The sequence below is a fragment of the Grammomys surdaster genome, unplaced genomic scaffold (assembly GCF_004785775.1).
Source record: "Grammomys surdaster isolate TR1022 unplaced genomic scaffold, NIH_TR_1.0 257, whole genome shotgun sequence".
Taxonomy (NCBI): Eukaryota; Metazoa; Chordata; class Mammalia; order Rodentia; family Muridae; genus Grammomys; species Grammomys surdaster.
The window spans coordinates 1,365,293-1,384,772 of NW_021604698.1; the positions used below are offsets into that span (position 1 = coordinate 1,365,293).

At 32.6% G+C, this 19,480-nt stretch overlaps 1 protein-coding gene across 4 annotated transcripts in view; it reads left to right on the forward strand.

The window, feature by feature from the left end:
• The window catches only part of Cdh19 (cadherin 19), a 95,510-nt gene that overhangs the window by 40,430 nt on the left and 35,600 nt on the right, over window positions 1–19,480 (forward strand). For all 4 annotated transcript variants that reach the window (XM_028775615.1, XM_028775614.1, XM_028775617.1 and 1 more), the window contains 5 exons: window positions 7,183–7,302; window positions 10,845–11,009; window positions 11,348–11,532; window positions 12,072–12,325; window positions 18,267–18,388. In XM_028775615.1, the coding sequence (XP_028631448.1) occupies window positions 7,183–7,302; window positions 10,845–11,009; window positions 11,348–11,532; window positions 12,072–12,325; window positions 18,267–18,388 (846 nt within the window). The remainder of the gene's footprint in view (window positions 1–7,182; window positions 7,303–10,844; window positions 11,010–11,347; window positions 11,533–12,071; window positions 12,326–18,266; window positions 18,389–19,480) is intronic.

A 19,480-nucleotide genomic window follows, 5' to 3' on the forward strand; every position in this document is an offset into this window, starting at 1 on the left:
TTCAATGCCATTTCCATTAAAGCCTTAATTATAATGATTGAAGAGATGATTTCTACTTGGCAAAGTAGTCACCTTCTTCGGAGAAGAGAAATATCTGTGCAGTCCGGAGAACCTACGATTATGATAAAATTTTCAATTAAGTCAGTTAAAATTTGGCTAACAATATACAGAAGAATTTAATTTTAAAATCTACTTAAAATGATAAATAAACGCAGGTCTGTGTGCTGGAGGCTTTCCATAGAGATCTCTGGCCAGGCCAGGTGCAATGTTTCAGGAAAAAGGGAGTGAGTGCGAGCAGGGACGGGGAATGGCCTCTGCTGCCTCCACTGCTGCAGCTGCCCCAACTCTATCTCGTTGTCGCTGCCTCAGTTGCTCCAAGACTTTCACCCCTTGCTCTGCCTTGAGTCTGGCCTGGATGAGCTGGTGAGAGGCCAAGGAGCCAGAAAGGAATGCAGGGAAGCTCTTGATGGCATTTCAGGAGAGCAGATCTCTTCCCAAGTATCAGTGTTACAGCTCTTATAACAGAAGCTCTCAGATGACAGAATAATTCTCACACACCTTTATTCCTTCTGGATCGGATTCTTATATAGAGTTTTGGGGTCGGTTAGGGTCTGGCAGCAAGTACTTCCGATTGGTTTGGTCTGAGAGCTTGGGGAATACCTTATCTACATGTGGGAGGGCCTGGGGTGCTGCTGTTACATGACTGATGGCCACAAACCTCTTTGCAGTAGGATGTGGGGGGGCCTGTATCTATGTGAAAGGAGCCAGAAGCCCAGGAGCATGGTGAAACTCCTACCATGCCTGAGAGTCACCAGAGTTTAAAGCTTGTGCTTGACCAGGTACCCAGCTGCCCCTCACAGCCCAACGCCTCACAAACAAACGCTTTAGTCATGTTTTTAAAACATATCAGCATATTTTGAAGTTTATAAATGAAAATTTTCATTCTTATCCATTGATTGTTTTATATATATGTACACATATATGTCCCATTGTATTCTTTCTCACATATTTCTTGTAATTTCTGGGCTGTTAAGGAATTACCTGTCAAATATAATAACGTTGTGTCATTTAGGACTTACTAGTAGGTGAAGGTCTTCCTACTAATGAAATTGGATCTCATTGTGAATGGATAAGCAGATCTCTAATAAAACAGTAACTTATCTATTGAACCTAATTACTTCAATCATCTAATTAATCTTTTCACTATTTCATTGTCAGAAAAATACCCAACGTAATGTACAGGTAAATATAGTTTTATGCACTGTGCATTCCTTTAGAGTTCACAATTATACCAGTAAATATCTTGATAAATTAAAAATGAATAAAACTTATGAACTGTATGCTAAAATAGCTATTTCATGCCTGGTTATAGAAGTGATGACCTGTAACCGTAGCACTCAGGAGATGGAATCACATGGATATCTACGGGTTCTAGTTCAGTCTAATCTACACTAAAAGTGACAGGCAGGCCTGAACATGTTATTGCTTATCTCAAAACACAAAATTAATGTCTCCTAACACAATTTGTATTTCTAACATACTAAACATCTCTTACCTGGCATACTGAAAGTTTCAAACCTATATAATATTTACATATCAAAATAAATGATTCATTTTGAAATCAAAGGATTGAATCTCAGCAGTCAACGTTTATAAACTGTGGCACATGTGTTTATTTAAGTGCTCACCAATAAATACACACTTTAATTATATAATGACCTACGTACAGGTTTTTGAGCTGAATTCCTTATGGCCACCATGATTAGTGTGCACGTAAAAATTTATTACTCTTTTACGTTTTCTGTTTGGATGCCTCTGATCATTATGAGAGGATAAAACACTCTCTGTGAGCTGAAACACCAGAAGCCAATGAGATTTGCCTGCAAATCCTAAACTTAACAGTTTTGTGGGAATCATTAAGTCTTCCATAAAATTCTTGGGTGATCATTAATGTCAAATAAATCCACACTGACAGAGTTACAATTTCCTTATATCAGTTATATCTAGTGCCTACAGAATACGTTGATGTGTGGAGACATTCTCTTACTGATTTTACTACTAAGATTTCTTCTAATCTTCAAGTTCGGTTTATTTTTGTAGAGATTAGCATTTATTAACCTTTCTGCAAACATGATAATTTATGTGAAAATGTATATATAATGTACATATTTTCTTTTATAATATAGAATCATCTCAGTTTAATTTGATCTGTGTCATAAAAACGATAGAATTTAATACCGATATACAATTCCCAAAGATAAATAAACTATACCTTTCTCTGAAATACCTGGTACAATCTTACATCCCATGTCATTGACATAATAGGTTTTACAAAAAGCAATGAGTCAATATAGAACAATTCTAGTATTGTAGGACATTTATTTTCACAAAAATATTGTATGATCATGGTAAAGGTTCAGTAGATAAACAAAAAGATGTAATACTTAAATTCACATTAATGAGAATATCTCTCAAGTATTACATGATTTTAACCATTCATGCAGAAAAAAGGAATGTTGCACTGTATATGTTTTGTTTGATAAATGTGCAAACAATCTAATTAATTGATTGTTATTTACCAAGTAGTCCTAATTACAGAATAATATTCTAAAATCCAGTGTGGTAGTTATGGATATGTTGATGTCACTCCTACTCTACATTACTGTGACTGATTTTGAAAATGAATGGATAAAATATTATTCTTTAAACTCTTTAATGTAATAGAATGTCCTTAACTTTGTCCTAAAGATTTTTTTCAGTAAGTAATTTTACATATTAGACTTTTATTTATTTTCTTACAAAGATATTAATCAATTTGTCACCATTTTGTTGTAAACACATAGTATTGCTTTTTGAGAAATGAAACAAAGTAAAACCGTAGGAGGCATGAAATATCATTGGCTTTTAATTTAGGAAAAGATGTTAGCACTTCACAAATTATATGATTACTGTTGAGCTACATACAAACACACACACACAGTCAGACAGGCAGGCAGGCAGAGAGACAGACAACGAGAGAGAGAAAGAGAGAGAGAAACTAAACAATAAAAAAATGTTCAATAATTTTAAAGAAAACAGGAGGTAAATAGAAATGTTTTTAGAGAGGAAAGGGAAGAGAAAATGATGTAATTGTATTATGATTTGAAAAGAGAATAAAAATGTGCTTAAAAATTAATCACTTTTAGAATTAAAAGGTCAACCTTTATTTTCATTTTCATCCAAATAAAACTTAATTTTTAGAAGCGTTTTGTCTAATAATTTTTCATATCAATTTTCTTTGCATATTGATAGAGTTCCAAATCGTAAGTTAACCTTAGCATTTGTAGAGTGGAACAATTTGAGTCATAGTATGTCTACCAAAACTTTCTTTCCAAACTAAATTATAATTAAATTCAGGCAGGAAAGCAGCTAAAATTTGGGGTGAAGCTAGTCAGGATTACCTTTAACAGTTATCTAGATGACATATGATACACATTTATAGAGCATAAATAATATATAGAGTATATAAAATCATATGCTATATACATGTATGATATATAGTCAAAATAGAATATAGAGACTATATATAAATATATATGTATATGTATATGATGTATATACACACACACATACACACATAAAATGCTTCAGTTGAACTATATACAATAAATTTGAATACCTTTTTTGCAGAAACTACAAAATTGTGTTGTTTTAATTTATTTTTTTATTAATGATTTTATTCATTTTTATTTCAAATGATATCCCCTTTCTGGTTATCCCTCCATAGCCTCCCATCCCATTTGCCCCCTCCCCTTTTTTTCTAGTAGGGTGCTCCTCCGTCCACTCACCCACTATCACCTCCGTGTTCTAGCATCGCCCTACGTTGGGGCATCAAATTCCCATGAGACCAAAGGCCAAATCTCCCATTGATGTCAGATAACTACTTCTGTTTTTTAGCGAAACTGTAATTTCTTCATGTTCTCTTTACTTCTTACTCCTATTTCCTGTATGTCTGTTTCCTCATCCAAAATTAATTTCCCCTTCTTTAACCATTTATATTACATATATACATACACATACGCATACATATATATACATAAAGACATACATAAATGGGTATTCTGAGTCTACTCAGATTACCTGTATGTATGTATTCTTAGGGCTGATCCATTATTATGGGTTTAATCAACCAGGAAGCTCATCCTTTGGGAAGATTAATTTCCCTTTTCTTAGCAGTTAATTGCATGTATTTTTTCACCTAGTGATAGAGCACCACAAGCGTTCCCTCATCAATATTTATATGCCTACTACTGCTGTAGCTGTCAGAACTTAGGTACCAATATTCTTGAGATTTCACAGATGCTTTGATTTCATGTCTAGATGGTACAAGATAATTCCTGCTTTCTTTGGCTGCTGCAACTATTCTGCTCACTTTTCTGTGATGTTCCTTGGTCTATACATTATAGATGATACAATAGATAATGTTGGTTAAAGGAACCCAACCACTAAAAATATTTGTGTTAATGATGAATACATTTTTAGCTGACATTTTCGTTTTAAGAGTATGCCTTTTTGACATTGTAATACAATTGTATTATTTCCCTTTTGTCATTCCTGCCTTCAAACTCTCATCTACACCTCTTGTTCTTGTAAATGGAAACATAGGAGTTAATCATTTGTTTCTATCAAATAGGAAACCTTAATTGACATATATTTAACTAATAATGGAAGCAGAGTTTCTCAAACAATTGATCATTTGCACTGAGAGGTGCATTATTATTTTCATAGTGAATTTGCCAATTATGCATGAATTATACAGGTGATGTTTAACTTGAATAGACTGTAAAATTAATTCCAAAGCCAATAAAGATTAAGAAAAGCAGAAATATATAAAATTACATCATAGTCTTTCTGTTGTAGAATGGTAGATTTTAAAGTTTTAAGAATTAAGGTGAAGTATAAATATGTTAAACTTTTAGAAAATCTGCATATTTTCCAGCTTTTGTTGAATAATGTACATACAGACACATGCACATAAATATGTGGTTTCGTGCATATCCTTCCTCAATTCTCATTGTTCTGATCAATGACAGAACAAATCTGAAATACAGTATAATTTTAAGTTGTCTAATTATAAGGCTATTGATTCTTAATTTTAAATAACTGGACTGGAGAAGTGGCTCGGGATGTATGAGTGCTTTCTAAATAGAATTTAAAATTTCAGTTTGGATCCCAAGCTCACTTAAGAACCTAGACATCCTCATCATCACCAGTAGCATCAGTGATGGAGACAGTGAAAGCAGAAAGATCCCCGGAATGCCTGATCAAGTGCCTAGCTCAGCAACTGATCCTGTCTCATATTAGAAGGAAGAAAAAGAGAGAACAGGACAATAGATTTACTTCTTTCACTGAGAAATACAAGCATATGCATGTACTGAAACATGAATATGTGAGCATATGTCACATTCACATGGAGATTCATAAAATAATTATAAAAAAATAACAGTTTCATAATAAAGAATAGTTGGATACTTCTCCAGAAATCAAATTACTTATTAAGCTACAATGACAAAGGTATTCTGTGAATTTATGTAAATTCACTCAAAAGATTTTGATCTAATTTTCCACACAGTCGACTAATTATGTTGTGTGATGCATAAATTAAATATGTTAGGTTTTCTATTTAGTTTAAAGTGAGGTAATAACATTAAATATTCAAGTAGTTAGGTTTTTGTTACCCAAAAAAAAAAATGCCTTAATTTGTCATTCTTTTCTTTTAATGGAAAGAAAAAAAAATACAGCAATGTGAAGGGTGCCAAACTGGGTTCATTGCATTGCTTTTTCTTCCTATTTACTTGCATAATTATATGTTAAAGACATTTAAGCATGTAAAATATTGTGAATTTCTTCAATTAGCAAATTACAGGTTTTCTAAGATTTTCAGAAAGCAAAGACATCTGGTTTAGTTCTTGAAACTAGAGCTGGGTTCTATGCAAAGAATTTATACAAAAGCATAAGAAGAAATAGGAAAAAATTAAAAATTTTAGGTTCAAAGGACAATTTAAAAACACTTCCTACCCAGTGCATTACATGCAAATTAAATTAATGGTATCTGGGATATTTCTTTACAGTATTTTAATGATTACACTAAATGCATGATTTTTAAAACCCCATGAAGCTACCTTGTATGTATGTTGAACAGCTGGGATAGCTGAGAATTTGAAGAGATAGATGAAACACTTCCTTTTCATACATTTTATTGTAGCATGATTTTTAACTAGGTTGAGATATTGGCTAACAATTATATTAATAGCTATTTGCTATAAAATATTCTGCTCTGTTCAAGAATGTTAGAAAAACAATACTAAAGCAAAAAGAAAAAAACAAAGCAAACTAATGAGAGTCACAGTTTTTACTTTCAGCAGTTAAAATACAGAAGACATTTATGATAGGGATTTTCTGGGTGATTTTATGAAGCTATCTGTGAAGAGATCTGAACGGTCTACTTTATTTTAAGCTCTTCTTGTCACTCTTATTTATAAAGAATATAGTACTTCAAAAAATGATTTTTCATAAGGATCATGGTTTGAAGTTCTATGTTAACAGAAACACAAAGTAAAATTCAGTTCTTTGAAATACTTATTTGATATCACTTAATGTTTATTGCAGATGTATGATTAATTATATCCATATGTTGACTTTTAATAAGAATGTTTACTTATGTGTCTGCATTTTTTTAAAAAAATAAATTAAGTAGATATTTACAAAGAGATTTAGGAATTTTTAGTCAGTGTACCTATTGTCAATTGATACTTCCTGAAGCTCATTACTATAATATTTATAAATGCTTTTCAATTTTATTTTTAAGCTACTTACTACTTTAATACATTTGATAATACTTTCAAGTTCCTCCACTCATCACACCTCTTGGAAAAATTATAAACAATATGCAACAACGAATGATGTAATAGTTCATTTCATTAATACAATTAATTAGTTTACTGTCCCCAGAACTTAAGGGAATGAAGTCTATTGATATAGGTATATTCTCTTGCTTGTATGTTGTATAGTAATTTGTCATTTGAAATAGGAATAACAGCATGATTTTCTTTAACATGATCATTGTGTTTGTTTTGTAGAATTGGGTTTATTGTTGAGTGAGACCTAAATCTGAATTACTGTGAATACATCTTTTCTCTTTAGGAACGTTTGTGATCAAGGTGACAGCCAATGATGCGGATGATCCTACAACTGGCTATCATGCTCGCATCCTATACAACTTAGAACGAGGCCAACCATACTTTTCTGTTGAGCCAACAACAGGTATATGTGACTTAAAAGAAATAATGCAATTCTTCGTGATTCTCAAAAGGAAAAACGCCAACACAAATCATCTGGTTGAGAACATGTTCTATACTAGATGCCATGTTTCAACATAATGTGATATTACTCACAAATATTTAAATTCACTCAGTCATTTTATGATTCACAGATTGGATTTTCCACATACATCTCATAGAATATTTATATGTGTGATAAAAGTATATATGCAATAAATCTTATAAATCTATCAGGGATAAAAAGAGCAAAGGACTTTAAAAATACATGAAGTAAACATTACAGGAAACTGATCAGACATCATATAGCAAAAGACAGAAAGTACATTAAAATGTCCCACCTTCATTAAATATCAGGGGCATGAAGCTAAAAACCAAAAAGATGCATTTGAATTCCTAACCAGATATCTAATTTACTGCATAATATTAAACATATATGGTGTCAGATAATAAGGAAGTCCATTACAACAGAGCTTTTATCTTGCACACTTTTGTCTTTATATTTGAAACAGGGCCATTTTATACTTTTTTTTTCTATTTTAATGTGGCTTTTTTTATTGGATATTTTATTTATTTACATTTCAAATATTATCTTTCCCGGTCTCTTCACCCCCAAAAATTCCCTATCCCATCCCCTCTCCCTCTGCTTCTATGAGGGTGTTCCCCTACCCACCTACCCACCCCCACCTCCCTGCCCTCTCATTCCCCATTGATGCCCCACAAGGCCATCTACTGCTACATATGCGGCTTCAGCCATGGATCCCTCCTTGTGTACTCTTTGGTTGGTGCTTTAATCCTTAGGAGCTTTGGAGGGTCTGCTTTGTTGATGTTGTTGTTCTTCCTCTGGGGTTGCAAACCCCTTCAGCTCCTTCAGTCCTTTCTCTAACTGCTACGTTAGGGACCCCATGCTCAGTCCAATTGCTGACTGCAAGCAAATGCCTCTGTATTTGTCAGGCTCTTGCAGAGCCTCTCAAGAGACAGCAATATCAGGCTTCTGTCAGCAAGCACTTCTTAGCATCTACAATAGTTTTTGTTTTTGGTGATTGTATATGGGATGGACCCCCAGGTGGGGCAGTCTCTGGATGGCCTTTCCTTTAGTCTCTGCTCCACATTTTGTCTCTGTAATTGCCCCTATGAGTATTTTGTTCCCCCTTTTAAGAAGGACTGAAACAGCCACACTTTGGTCTTCCGTCTTTTTGAGCTTCATGTGGTCTATGAATTGTATCTTGGTTATTTCAAGCCTTTGGGTTAATATCCACTTATCAGTGAGTGCATACCATGTGTGTTCTTTTGTGATTGGGTTACCTCACTCAGGATGATATTTTCTAGCTCCATCCATTTGCCTAAGAATTTCATTAAGCCATTGTTTTTAATAGCTAAGTAGTAATCCAATCGTGTAAATGTACCACACTTTCTGTATTCATTCCTCTGTTGAAGGCCATCTGTATTCTTTCCAGTTTCTGACTATTATAAATAATTTTCTAAGAACATAGTAGAGCACGTATCCTTGTTATATATTGTAGCATCTTTTAGGTATCTGCCCACTAGTGGTATAGCTGAGCCCATAGGTAATAATATTATGTCTAATTTTCTGAAGAACCAACTGCCAGGCTGATTTCCAGAGTAGTTTTACCACCTTGCTATCCCATCAACAATGGAGGAGTGCTCCTCTTTCTCAACATTCTCACCTACATCTGCTGTCACCTGAGTTTTGATCTTAGACATTCTGACTGGTATTAGGTGGAATCTCATGGATTTTTTTTTGATTTGCATTTTTCTGATGACTAAGGATGTTGAACATTTCTATAGGTGCTTCTTGGACATTCAAGATTCCTCAGGTGAGAATTCTTTGCTTAGCTCTGTTTTATACTTTTTAAACATAGATTATCATTGAAGCTCCAGTTTGTATCAATCCCTTCAATATCCTTTAAAATAAGGGTAATTCATGTGCTTATTTAAAATACATTTACAAACACTTTTTAAGGCACGACAATTATCAATTGTCATAATAAACACAGAGCAGCCATAGCATAATTTCCCGGATATGCAGAATTGAAACTGTCATTCTGTTTGACTTCTAGTTTTAACTACATCACGTAAAGATATAATCTGCTACCACAACTGAAGATTTTACTTGGAGCACTGTTTCTTCTGTTACAGGGTACCTTCATTTAGATTCTTTTGATCTCTGTATATGTTTTAGAATGCTTCTAGGATGGTAACATTCTGCGTGGCTTTCAAATGATGTTTGGTCTTAGTTATAACTTCCTATATGTTCCCCTTTATTATTCTCTCTCATTATCTTCTTATTCAATCTGTTCTAGTTTTTCATTCATATCTCCACAATATTGCATATAATTGCTCCTTCCTGGAGAGATCCTCTCTTCCACAATTTCATTTTACTAGGTACCTAAACTTTGTGGTTATTTTTAATGTAATGTTCACATTGAAAGCTTAAAATTTAACATCCATAATAATAGATAACATATGATATTTGTATTTTTGGGTCTGGATTACTTCACCTAGAACTTTTTTCCCCAGACCCATTATTTAGCTACAAAGAGCTAAATACTATTGCATTATATAAATATGCCACATTTTCATTATGTATCAGTCAAAGAATGATGTTTCTAATTTCTGATAATTATGACTAGAGCAGCAGTAAACATGGATAAGGAAGTATCTCTGTTGTAAGGACTTTTGAGTACATATGTTCTAGAGCAGTATAGAGATTGATTGATTCTCAGATTCTCCAGAAAACCATCCTGATTTTGACAGTGGTCAAACTAGTTTACCCTTCCACTAGTAACAAATCTTCTCCTTTCATGATTTTTTTTTAATTTTTAATTTTCTTTTATTTGTTTCATTAATATTAAAAGATAAAGATTTAACTCCTTCATAAAATCTTGTTTGTTAAATTCAGACTTTATAGTAGGCATTTACACTACATATAGAATTTTTCAATGTTTGTCCCCATGAAATTAAATAATAAGAACAATTAAAAAATTGTAGACATGAGTTTTTGTATCATGGAACTTAGAACTGTCTAATAAACATGTGGCTATCAAATAAATATATATGTTTAATCAGTCAAGAATTTCCAAGTGAACATAAAGGTTCAAATGAGAAAGAAAAAGTGAGGGTAACTTTAGATTTTTTGTAAAGGAACATTTTGCTGAACCAAGGATGATGACTTGAGTGTGGGCCAAAGTGAAGTAATGAATGGCCTGGCCTTTTGTGTTATAGAGAAAACATAAAAAGACAGACATTCATTCTTTAATCAGGAAAAATGGGCCTCCTGAAATACTTAGATTATACTTGCTATATTATTGCATTAAGTTTATAGTCTTATTTAGTAATATGATAATAGTCCTGATCAAATTTGTGTTCAATTTTACTATTATTACAGATCTTTGTTAGTAGCTAGCATATATAAAAAAGAGTGTTACATCATGGGATGCTTAAGATGTTAGTTAGAAAAAGATTATGAGAAATAATAACTGGGATTGTCTTATTTATTCTTCAAAGGAGTCATAAGAATATCTTCTAAAATGGATAGAGAGTTGCAAGATACATACTGTGTAATTATTCAAGCCAAGGACATGCTTGGTCAGCCTGGAGCCCTGTCTGGAACAACGACTGTATCAATTAAGCTGTCAGATATTAATGACAACAAGCCAATATTCAAAGAAAGTAAGTAGGAAGTAACTTGAATTTCCATTTTATTTTATATGCAGTTTGAAATTACATAAAATAAATGTGCTATTTTTTATACAGCTGAATTGTTTTAGTGTGAAAACATCAGAGAAAATGTAATATGTCTGTCCTCTACTGCTGCAGGGACAAATTCCCACAAGCTGATGACTCATCTATTGTTTTTAAAATCTTTAGCATAGGCTCACTAGGCTACAATCAAAATGTCATGGACATTTCCTTTATCTCTTGGGCTCAATCTACTTCATTCTTTATTAGACTGTTGGCATTGTTCCATTAAAAATTTATTCAAACTATCTGGACTTTTGCTTGCATAGGTTTCTACCGCTTCACTATATCTGAATTTGCACCCAGTGGAACATCTATAGGAAAAATTATGGCCTATGATGATGACATAGGAGAGAATGCAGAGATGGAATATAGCATTGAAGATGATGATTCAAAAACGTTTGACATAATCATTGACAATGAGACCCAAGAAGGGATAGTTATACTTCAAAAGGTACTTACATTTAAATTATTCACTTTAATGAGTAGTACAAAATCTAAACAAAAATATATAATTATTTATGGTTATTGGCTGTATCTTACTTCACTAATGATTGAACTGAAGAGATCATGATATGTATCTTGGAAATGCAATTAATTTAGAAATGAGTGAAGTGGTTTTATAAAGTACTTTTTAATTTGCATGTTCAAATTTAAAAGGATTTCAAATGAATAATAATTTGGAACAATCACCTTAACTAGTAAGACTAATGTCTTACTAATTAAGAAATTCTCAATTTTCTAAAATATTTAAACTCATAAATTTATAATTTTATTACTGAAGTAAATTACAGTTATTTCAAATATGCATCTAGTAGAGTTATAATTAAATTCTAGTTTTGATGCCTGAGTAATGTGTATAGGAGATGAATTTGTATATATTAAAATCAAACCTAGATTAAATGATTTAAGACTTGAATAAATTTATTTTTTTTAAGTAAAACCTTGTTTCACTGAAATTATTTCTTCTCAACATACTGCATTTATTTGTAGAAAGTTGATTTTGAACAACAGAGCCACTATGGCATTAGAGCTAAAGTTAAAAACCTCCATGTTGATGAAGAGCTTGCACCTGCCCATGTTAACCCATCCACAACCTACATTAAAGTTCAAGTAGAAGATGAAGATGAACCTCCCGTTTTCCTCTTACCGTATTACGTATTTGAAATTCCCGAAGGAGAGCCATATGGAACAATTATAGGGACGGTTTCTGCCATAGACCCAGATCGAAGACAATCTCCTATGAGGTAAATCTTTATATATGAAGATTAACATTTTGTTAATTAATCAATGAGAAGTCTGAGTGAAATAATAATTATTGAAAATGTAAAATAAGACTTTCGTAAACTATGTTTCTCAATGTAGTATTTAACAGATTTGTATCAATGGAATAAATAAGTTTAAATAGCCTAAATGTTTATCAAAATGCACTGAAAAAGTCAAAGTGGAAAATATGTAATAGACAATCTTGACCTAAAATTGAGCACAATACCCATATGTGTGTGTGTGTGTGTCTGTCTGTGTGTGTTTATATGCATGTGTGCATACACATGAGTGTGAGTTTTATGTATGTATCTTTATAGGTTAAAGGACACCAAGTATCTTTCCTGATTTATCATTCTTTGCATTATTTCTACAAGACAAATTCTTCCACTGAACATGGTACTAGGTTGATAGTAGGCAGGCATAGCAGGTACTTCTATCTCTAAGCTTCACAATACCAGGACTACAAGTAAATGACAATCCTGAATTTTTACACGGTCCTTCTGATTGAACTTCAGTGCTTCTTCCCACTAAGCCATCTCCCCTGTCACTTCCAGTGACTTTTAAAATATTTTATTATATTTCATTTCTTAATGTTTGCTAATGTGTGTGTGTGTGTGTGTGTGTGTGTGTGTGCAAATGTGTGGGTATACATGTGGGCATGCACAGGGTAGATGTGTTTGTGGACAGATAACAACTTCTGGTGAATGAGTCTTTTCTTTATCAATGTGGGCCCAAGATATTAAAATCAGATTTTCAGTTTGGTGACAAAAGCCTTAATCAACTGAGCTAACTTGGTGTCCCTTCTAATTCTTTAACTAGGGGATAGATATTAGAGGCTAGAAAATCTCGAATATACCACTTTAGACCACAAAGTATGGCAATCCATATTTCACTTATACAAAAATATTTAATTAAATTTATTTTTTAAAAATCAAAATTTTTCTAGGAATAAAGGGACTTAAGAAAAATAGGTGCAATAAATTTCTGCATTGTAGGGAAACAAATATTTCCTATTTATTTAAAAAGTCTAGTTTTAGATGTGATGTTGTGGTTGTTTTGCCAAAATAGGAAGTGTAACCTAAATGAATATAAAATCCAATATCTTACATATTTGCTTTCATCAATTTTCCTTGCTCACTAATTGTCAAAGGCCACTATCCAGAGAACTATATAATCTTGTACATATTGATTTACATGTTTAGAACTCTTTTACTCTTTGGAGACACAGCATAGACCCAGAAGGAGTACTAGTGTGGTGTTCAGGTAAACTGATACATTATTTCCTTTAAAAAAAAGTTCTTTCTTTAGGATGTCTCCTTTAAAAAATCCATGTTTAATGACAAAGTTGTACTTATACCTTAACTGGGAGCAAGGTTAGGATTTATTGTTTTTTCACAAGTCCAATAAAACCTAGCATTAGAAATCCTGGCTAGGGTTTCTACATTCTAAACACATAATTTCATGATTTACACAATATCTTGTGATTATAAAGAGCTTATCACAAGGGATTGACAAAAGATCATTGTACTTATACAAATACATGAAACATTCATGAGAAAACATTTGTTTGCTTTATCTGTCCCAAGAATTGTCTCCAAAGACATGTTGAGTGATAGCCCATTTTTTAAAGAATAGGATATTGTTGGGACATAGTTACAGTAGAGATAATAGCAAAGTAAAACCAAGGGTGGACCTTAGTACAATATGACTGCCAACATGTAAGAACTTTGAGATACACAGGGAAAAGACTGCCATGTGTCATATACTCAGATACTGAAGTGTTATTTGTAAAAGCCATGGGATAGTTATGATTCTCAGGACTCCAAAAGAAGGCAAGGGCTTGCTCTCCATGACAGGCTTGAAAGATATAGCTATACAAGATGAGAGTATACTTTTAGATGAGATTATATTTCTATGAACTGACTTACTACATTATGTATCATATATATATATACTACATTATGTATCATATATATATATACATACATACATATACATATACATATACATACATATATATATGTGTGTGTGTGTTGTGTGTGTGTTGTGTGTTTGTGTGTGTTTGCATTACAAGAAAACTTCCATGAAGAATTTTATAATTTTTTTTTTTTTTTGGTTTTTCGAGACAGGGTTTCTCTGTGTAGTCCTGGCTGTCCTGGAACTCACTCTGTAGACCAGGCTGGCCTCGAACTCAGAAATCCACCTGCCTCTGCCTCCCAAGTGCTGGGTTTAAAGGCGTGCGCCACCACCGCCCGGCTGAATTTTACAATTTTATAAATCTTTTCATTTATTATCTCTAAAGAAAGAAATCACCATGATAATGATGCCAGGCACAGCCTTGAGTATATAAGACCTTGTCAAAGGAAGAAAATTTGCATCTTAGTAATGTATTTTACGTACTCAATTTTTCCATGGTTGTCTCCCTAACGAAGTGTTTGGTCAATACTTGCAATGTGTATTGTGTATAGTGTATATGCTACCTATACACTAGGGTTAAAGGATTAAGTATTTAGAAATGGGTTTGTGGGCCAAAGTGGATGGCAGACAGCTTTTTTGGCATGTTGACAATGAGTTGATTAACTTAATTTCCTGGTAGAAAGTTCTAGCCCACAAAAAAAAATGTGCTATTACCTTTAGAAATATACTGTGACAGTCTCAGGTTTGCAGGCATGTTACATAAACACACACACACACACACACACACACACACATGCACTCAAATAAAAATAATATAAATATATGTATCAAAAAATAAATGTAAAATTAAAGAAAAGATTACAGAACAGATACAGGAGTCTCAGAAGAAGGCCATAGTATTGGGTAGACACCTTGGGAAGTTTATTTATATATATATAAAACTATGGGTGATCGCTGGGAAAACCTGTTTATGATTTGGAACCAATATGTAATTGGAACCAATATGAAAAGAGTATAGGATAGAAACAATCTCATTAGACTGGCAAATCCTGTTTCCGTTGACTTGTGGTTGAGAAAACTGCCAGGTAAATGTTTGAGGAGAAATAAAATTGTTTCAAAACATTATCAAGAGACATTTTTAAATAAAAAGAAAAGCATGAAAAGACTCCTCTAGCGGAGAAACTATCAGACAGTGCACTAATCAAGTGATCAAGTATTTATACAGTCATTGTTAGCAAGACAGGTTCAGTATCATGTACAATATGATACTGTAAAAAATTAAACAATATTATTATGTTATTCTTGACAATATTGCATAAAAATTATTTTCAAGGTTGACTATTATTGCATAACCAGTTGATGTGATCCTACCCGGGAAAGACTATTTTCTCATTCTCAGTAGTTTTTTTTAGAAACCTGAAATGATTTCTGTATGGTTGAAACTTTGCCTTTTTCTCATCCACTTTGGCCTGCCTATAGGTGTTTTACTCTTTCATTTAATATTTAAGCAGTCATGTTGATGACATTTCATGGTTGTAGCTTCTGAAATAACTAGAAAAAAAATCACAAAAATCTGTCTCATCCTCTTACTCCTTCAATCTTCAGCCCTATCTTGAGTAATATACTATTCGCAATAGGTGTAGAACAGTTTTCCCAATGAAATATGCATTGGGACTTCTTTCACAACTCTGGGATTTAATTGGTTGTGATTCTTGTAAAAGTCAATGGGTGTTGCAAGGAGAAGTTTCCTTGATGAGAGGTCAAAATTATATACCTGTGGTTACCAGAACAATGAGCTTGTCAGGATACCCATAATGGTTTAATAGTAGGGCCTATATTTTGTTAGTAACCAACAGCTCTCTAATTATACCTAACATCTACTTAACAAGAGAAAAATTATGTCTTACCCTAGAAAGCTATGCAACTACTCAGTGCTCATGAAGTCATGAATCTTGGAGAAGAACCTACAACAACCAATTTAATAAACCTACCTACACAATCCCTATTTCTGTGTTGTTTTGGTTTGTTTTTTCCTAGTCTAATTTTCCTGGGCAATCTGGATCAATTTATTTGGTCCTGACTATTCTTCCTAAATATTAGCAAATCTTTATTTAGCTATGAAAAAAAAAAAAAGCATTTCCTTCAAAATCCTAATGGAATTTATTTGGAGTGGTGTTTTACAGGAACAGGATTAGATGTGAAATACAAAATAGCAACCATTTAATTCCATAGCAAATCTGTTTAATCAAAAATGTACTCATTTGTAGATATTTAAGTAAGATGACTGAAAATGCTTAGCATTGAATGAATGTAAATTGAACTCTAGTCTAAAGTATCATCCATTCTAATTCATATTTTAAATTTCTTTTGAACATCAAACCTCAATTTAGGATAACATTTTTAGAAAGTTGTCATCTCAAGTATAAAATACTCTCATCCCTGCCACATAGTTATAGTAAATCTAGAATACATTTGTAGAGAGTCCTCAAGAATGTGTTCTTACGAAGAAACCAACTAAACCCCAGGTATTATGCCTCTATGTTATTATTAATCACTCTCAAGCAGATCAAACATGCTGGGTGCTTCAAAGGATTATTTTGTTGTAAATTTGAGACCATTATTTAAGACTATTTTATGAAAGAACCTGTAACCCAGCTACTTTACAAGAAAACTAAATGAAATTCATCAGCATTGTGTTTAACCCAAATGATCTAAATGGTTTCTAATATTTGAGGTTTATCTCCCGAAAGAATTAAGTGTTCGTATATGTTAATATTTGTTGACCTAGGCAGACCTGTATCTGCAAGACCGGGGATCCAAGGAATAGCAAGAATAGGGCAGATTCCATCCAATGGAATCCAACCTTACCTCAGTTTCACTGTACTTTTATACACAAATATAAGACAGGACACAACAAAACCAAGAAAACATGTAGATGAAAGTCAATAAGCACATATACTAAATAGTAACAGAGCATCCATTTCCCAGAATGCTCTCACGACAGACCAATTTAATACAACTGTCTGACACACACTGTAGATTATATCAGGGAAATCACAAAAGCAAGGCTGGAGGCCATATCCAGATTCATGGTACATTATAGCTATTATTTGACATCCAACAAGAGTAAATATGTCTTATAAATTAAATTTAAATGTTTGACATTGAAGGCACAGAATTATTTTCAAGAATAATCCAGGGAACAAAATGCATCTGAGGTAAAAGGCCTTCAACCATTTTCCTAGAGTCTCTCTCCAGGTCCCCAAGGTAGTGTTTACCATGCCTTGTTGTGTTTTGATTATGTTACAACAGTATGTAATGTAATGAAATTTATTTTTTACAAATATCATAAACCTATTTGATTTCAACATCTGTAGGTAAGTATATTTTTATATGTGATAGATAGAACTTATTCGAAATAATGCCCAATGTATAGAATAGAGACTAATAGGAGAAGATGACTGAGAAAAGGGCTTACATTTAAAACAGAAAGGGTAACAGGTTGACAGTAACATATTTCATTCCTCACCTAGTTGGACTTTGGTTTATATGAAACATGCCTCTTGCAATTCTTTTGACCAAGTCATTCACCATGACCAAGTCATGATATAGGTAGGAGAGCCATCTATTTGTATTTATAATACCTCTCTTCAAAATCTTATTAGTTTTGTTTTCAAAAACTATATTAATTTTACAGATTATAATATAACTACAACATTTGTCCCTTCCCTTCCATCCTCCAAGTCCTCCTCCCAGTTAGCCTTTCTGCTCTCTTTAAATTCAGAGTCTCTTTTTTCATGACTTGAAATTTATGCTGTTTTTAAACATTTATTCTGAGCATAATCTTAAATATGTAAGTGTAGTTTATTTGAATTATTCAGCATCACCTTCTCTATGTAAAGAATGTAGTTAATTTTTTTCTTTCAGCTTTGAATGTGGGTATGCCCTATAGCATTGCTATAAAATATTACAATTTGGTTATAATTTCTCTTCCTTTTGGTGCAGATATTCTCTCACTGGAAGCAACCTGTTTGATATCAATGACAATGGAACAATAATTACCACTAACCTGCTTGACAGAGAGGTCAGTGCTTGGTACAACTTGAGTGTCACAGCTACTGAAACGTGTAAGTTCTCATTAACAAGTTGCAGAGTCAATAACTGTAATTAGTAAATAATTAAATAATTTTGAAATTAGAGATTGAAATGTATTTATGTACTGTAGAAATAAAATTAAAAATTTATATGTAACTACTTGTATGTGGGTTGTCTTATTATAAGCTACTATCTGCTCATTGTATTTAAAGCTTGTTATATATTTACTGTTAATGTTTGAGTTTCACTTAATGATATTAGCTTAATAAAAATAAAGGTTGAATAAAACACACAGAAAAGTGAAAATGATGATCTTTAAATATAAAATATGTTTATTATAGAGCAATGTGTCATTATGCTTTCTTCATGGATGTTTTATAAATTTTAGCATATAATTTCCATATTTATTCTTATATAGCATGTATAATAAAAATTATGTACATTTAAAAACCATATACTTATGAAAATACAATTATAATGCTACTGACTAGGTACCACTAGCTAAATTTCCCATTTAAAGAATGTTGTTTTAACTATTTTTCTTTTGCTGTTGTTTTTTGTTGTTGAGTTTTTTCTTTTGTTTTATTTTGTTGTGTTATTTTGTTTTGTTTTGCCTTGTTTTTTTTTTTTCCAGACACATTTTCTCTGTGTATCCTTGGCTGTCCTGTACTTGCTTTGCAGATAAGACTGGCTTTGATCATAGCAATCTGCCTGCCTCCATCTGTTTACTGAGTCCTGGTATTAAAAGCATGTGCCACCATCACCCAGAGGTTATTTCTTTTTAACTGTAACAGGTTATAGTGTTTGTAGGTAATATTTTGAAGCTTAACATGAATGTCTTTACCTTTTACTCTTTTTAGGATAAAATATTAGAACTACTTTTGTAAATTAGTACTAAAGCATATTTAACATGAATCATATTTTATTCTGATTATGAGTTGGAATATGTATGAAGGAGTGCAAAATCATTAATTGGTTATCTTTCATTTGTTGTAGACAACAGAAACAATAAATCATTTTGAACTTCTGCTCATAGCTTCTGCTTTCTGACAGTACAACTTTAACAACCTGCAGATACCAGCTCTTTGTTTTCTTGTTATTCCTTTCTTCAGATCTAGGCTTAT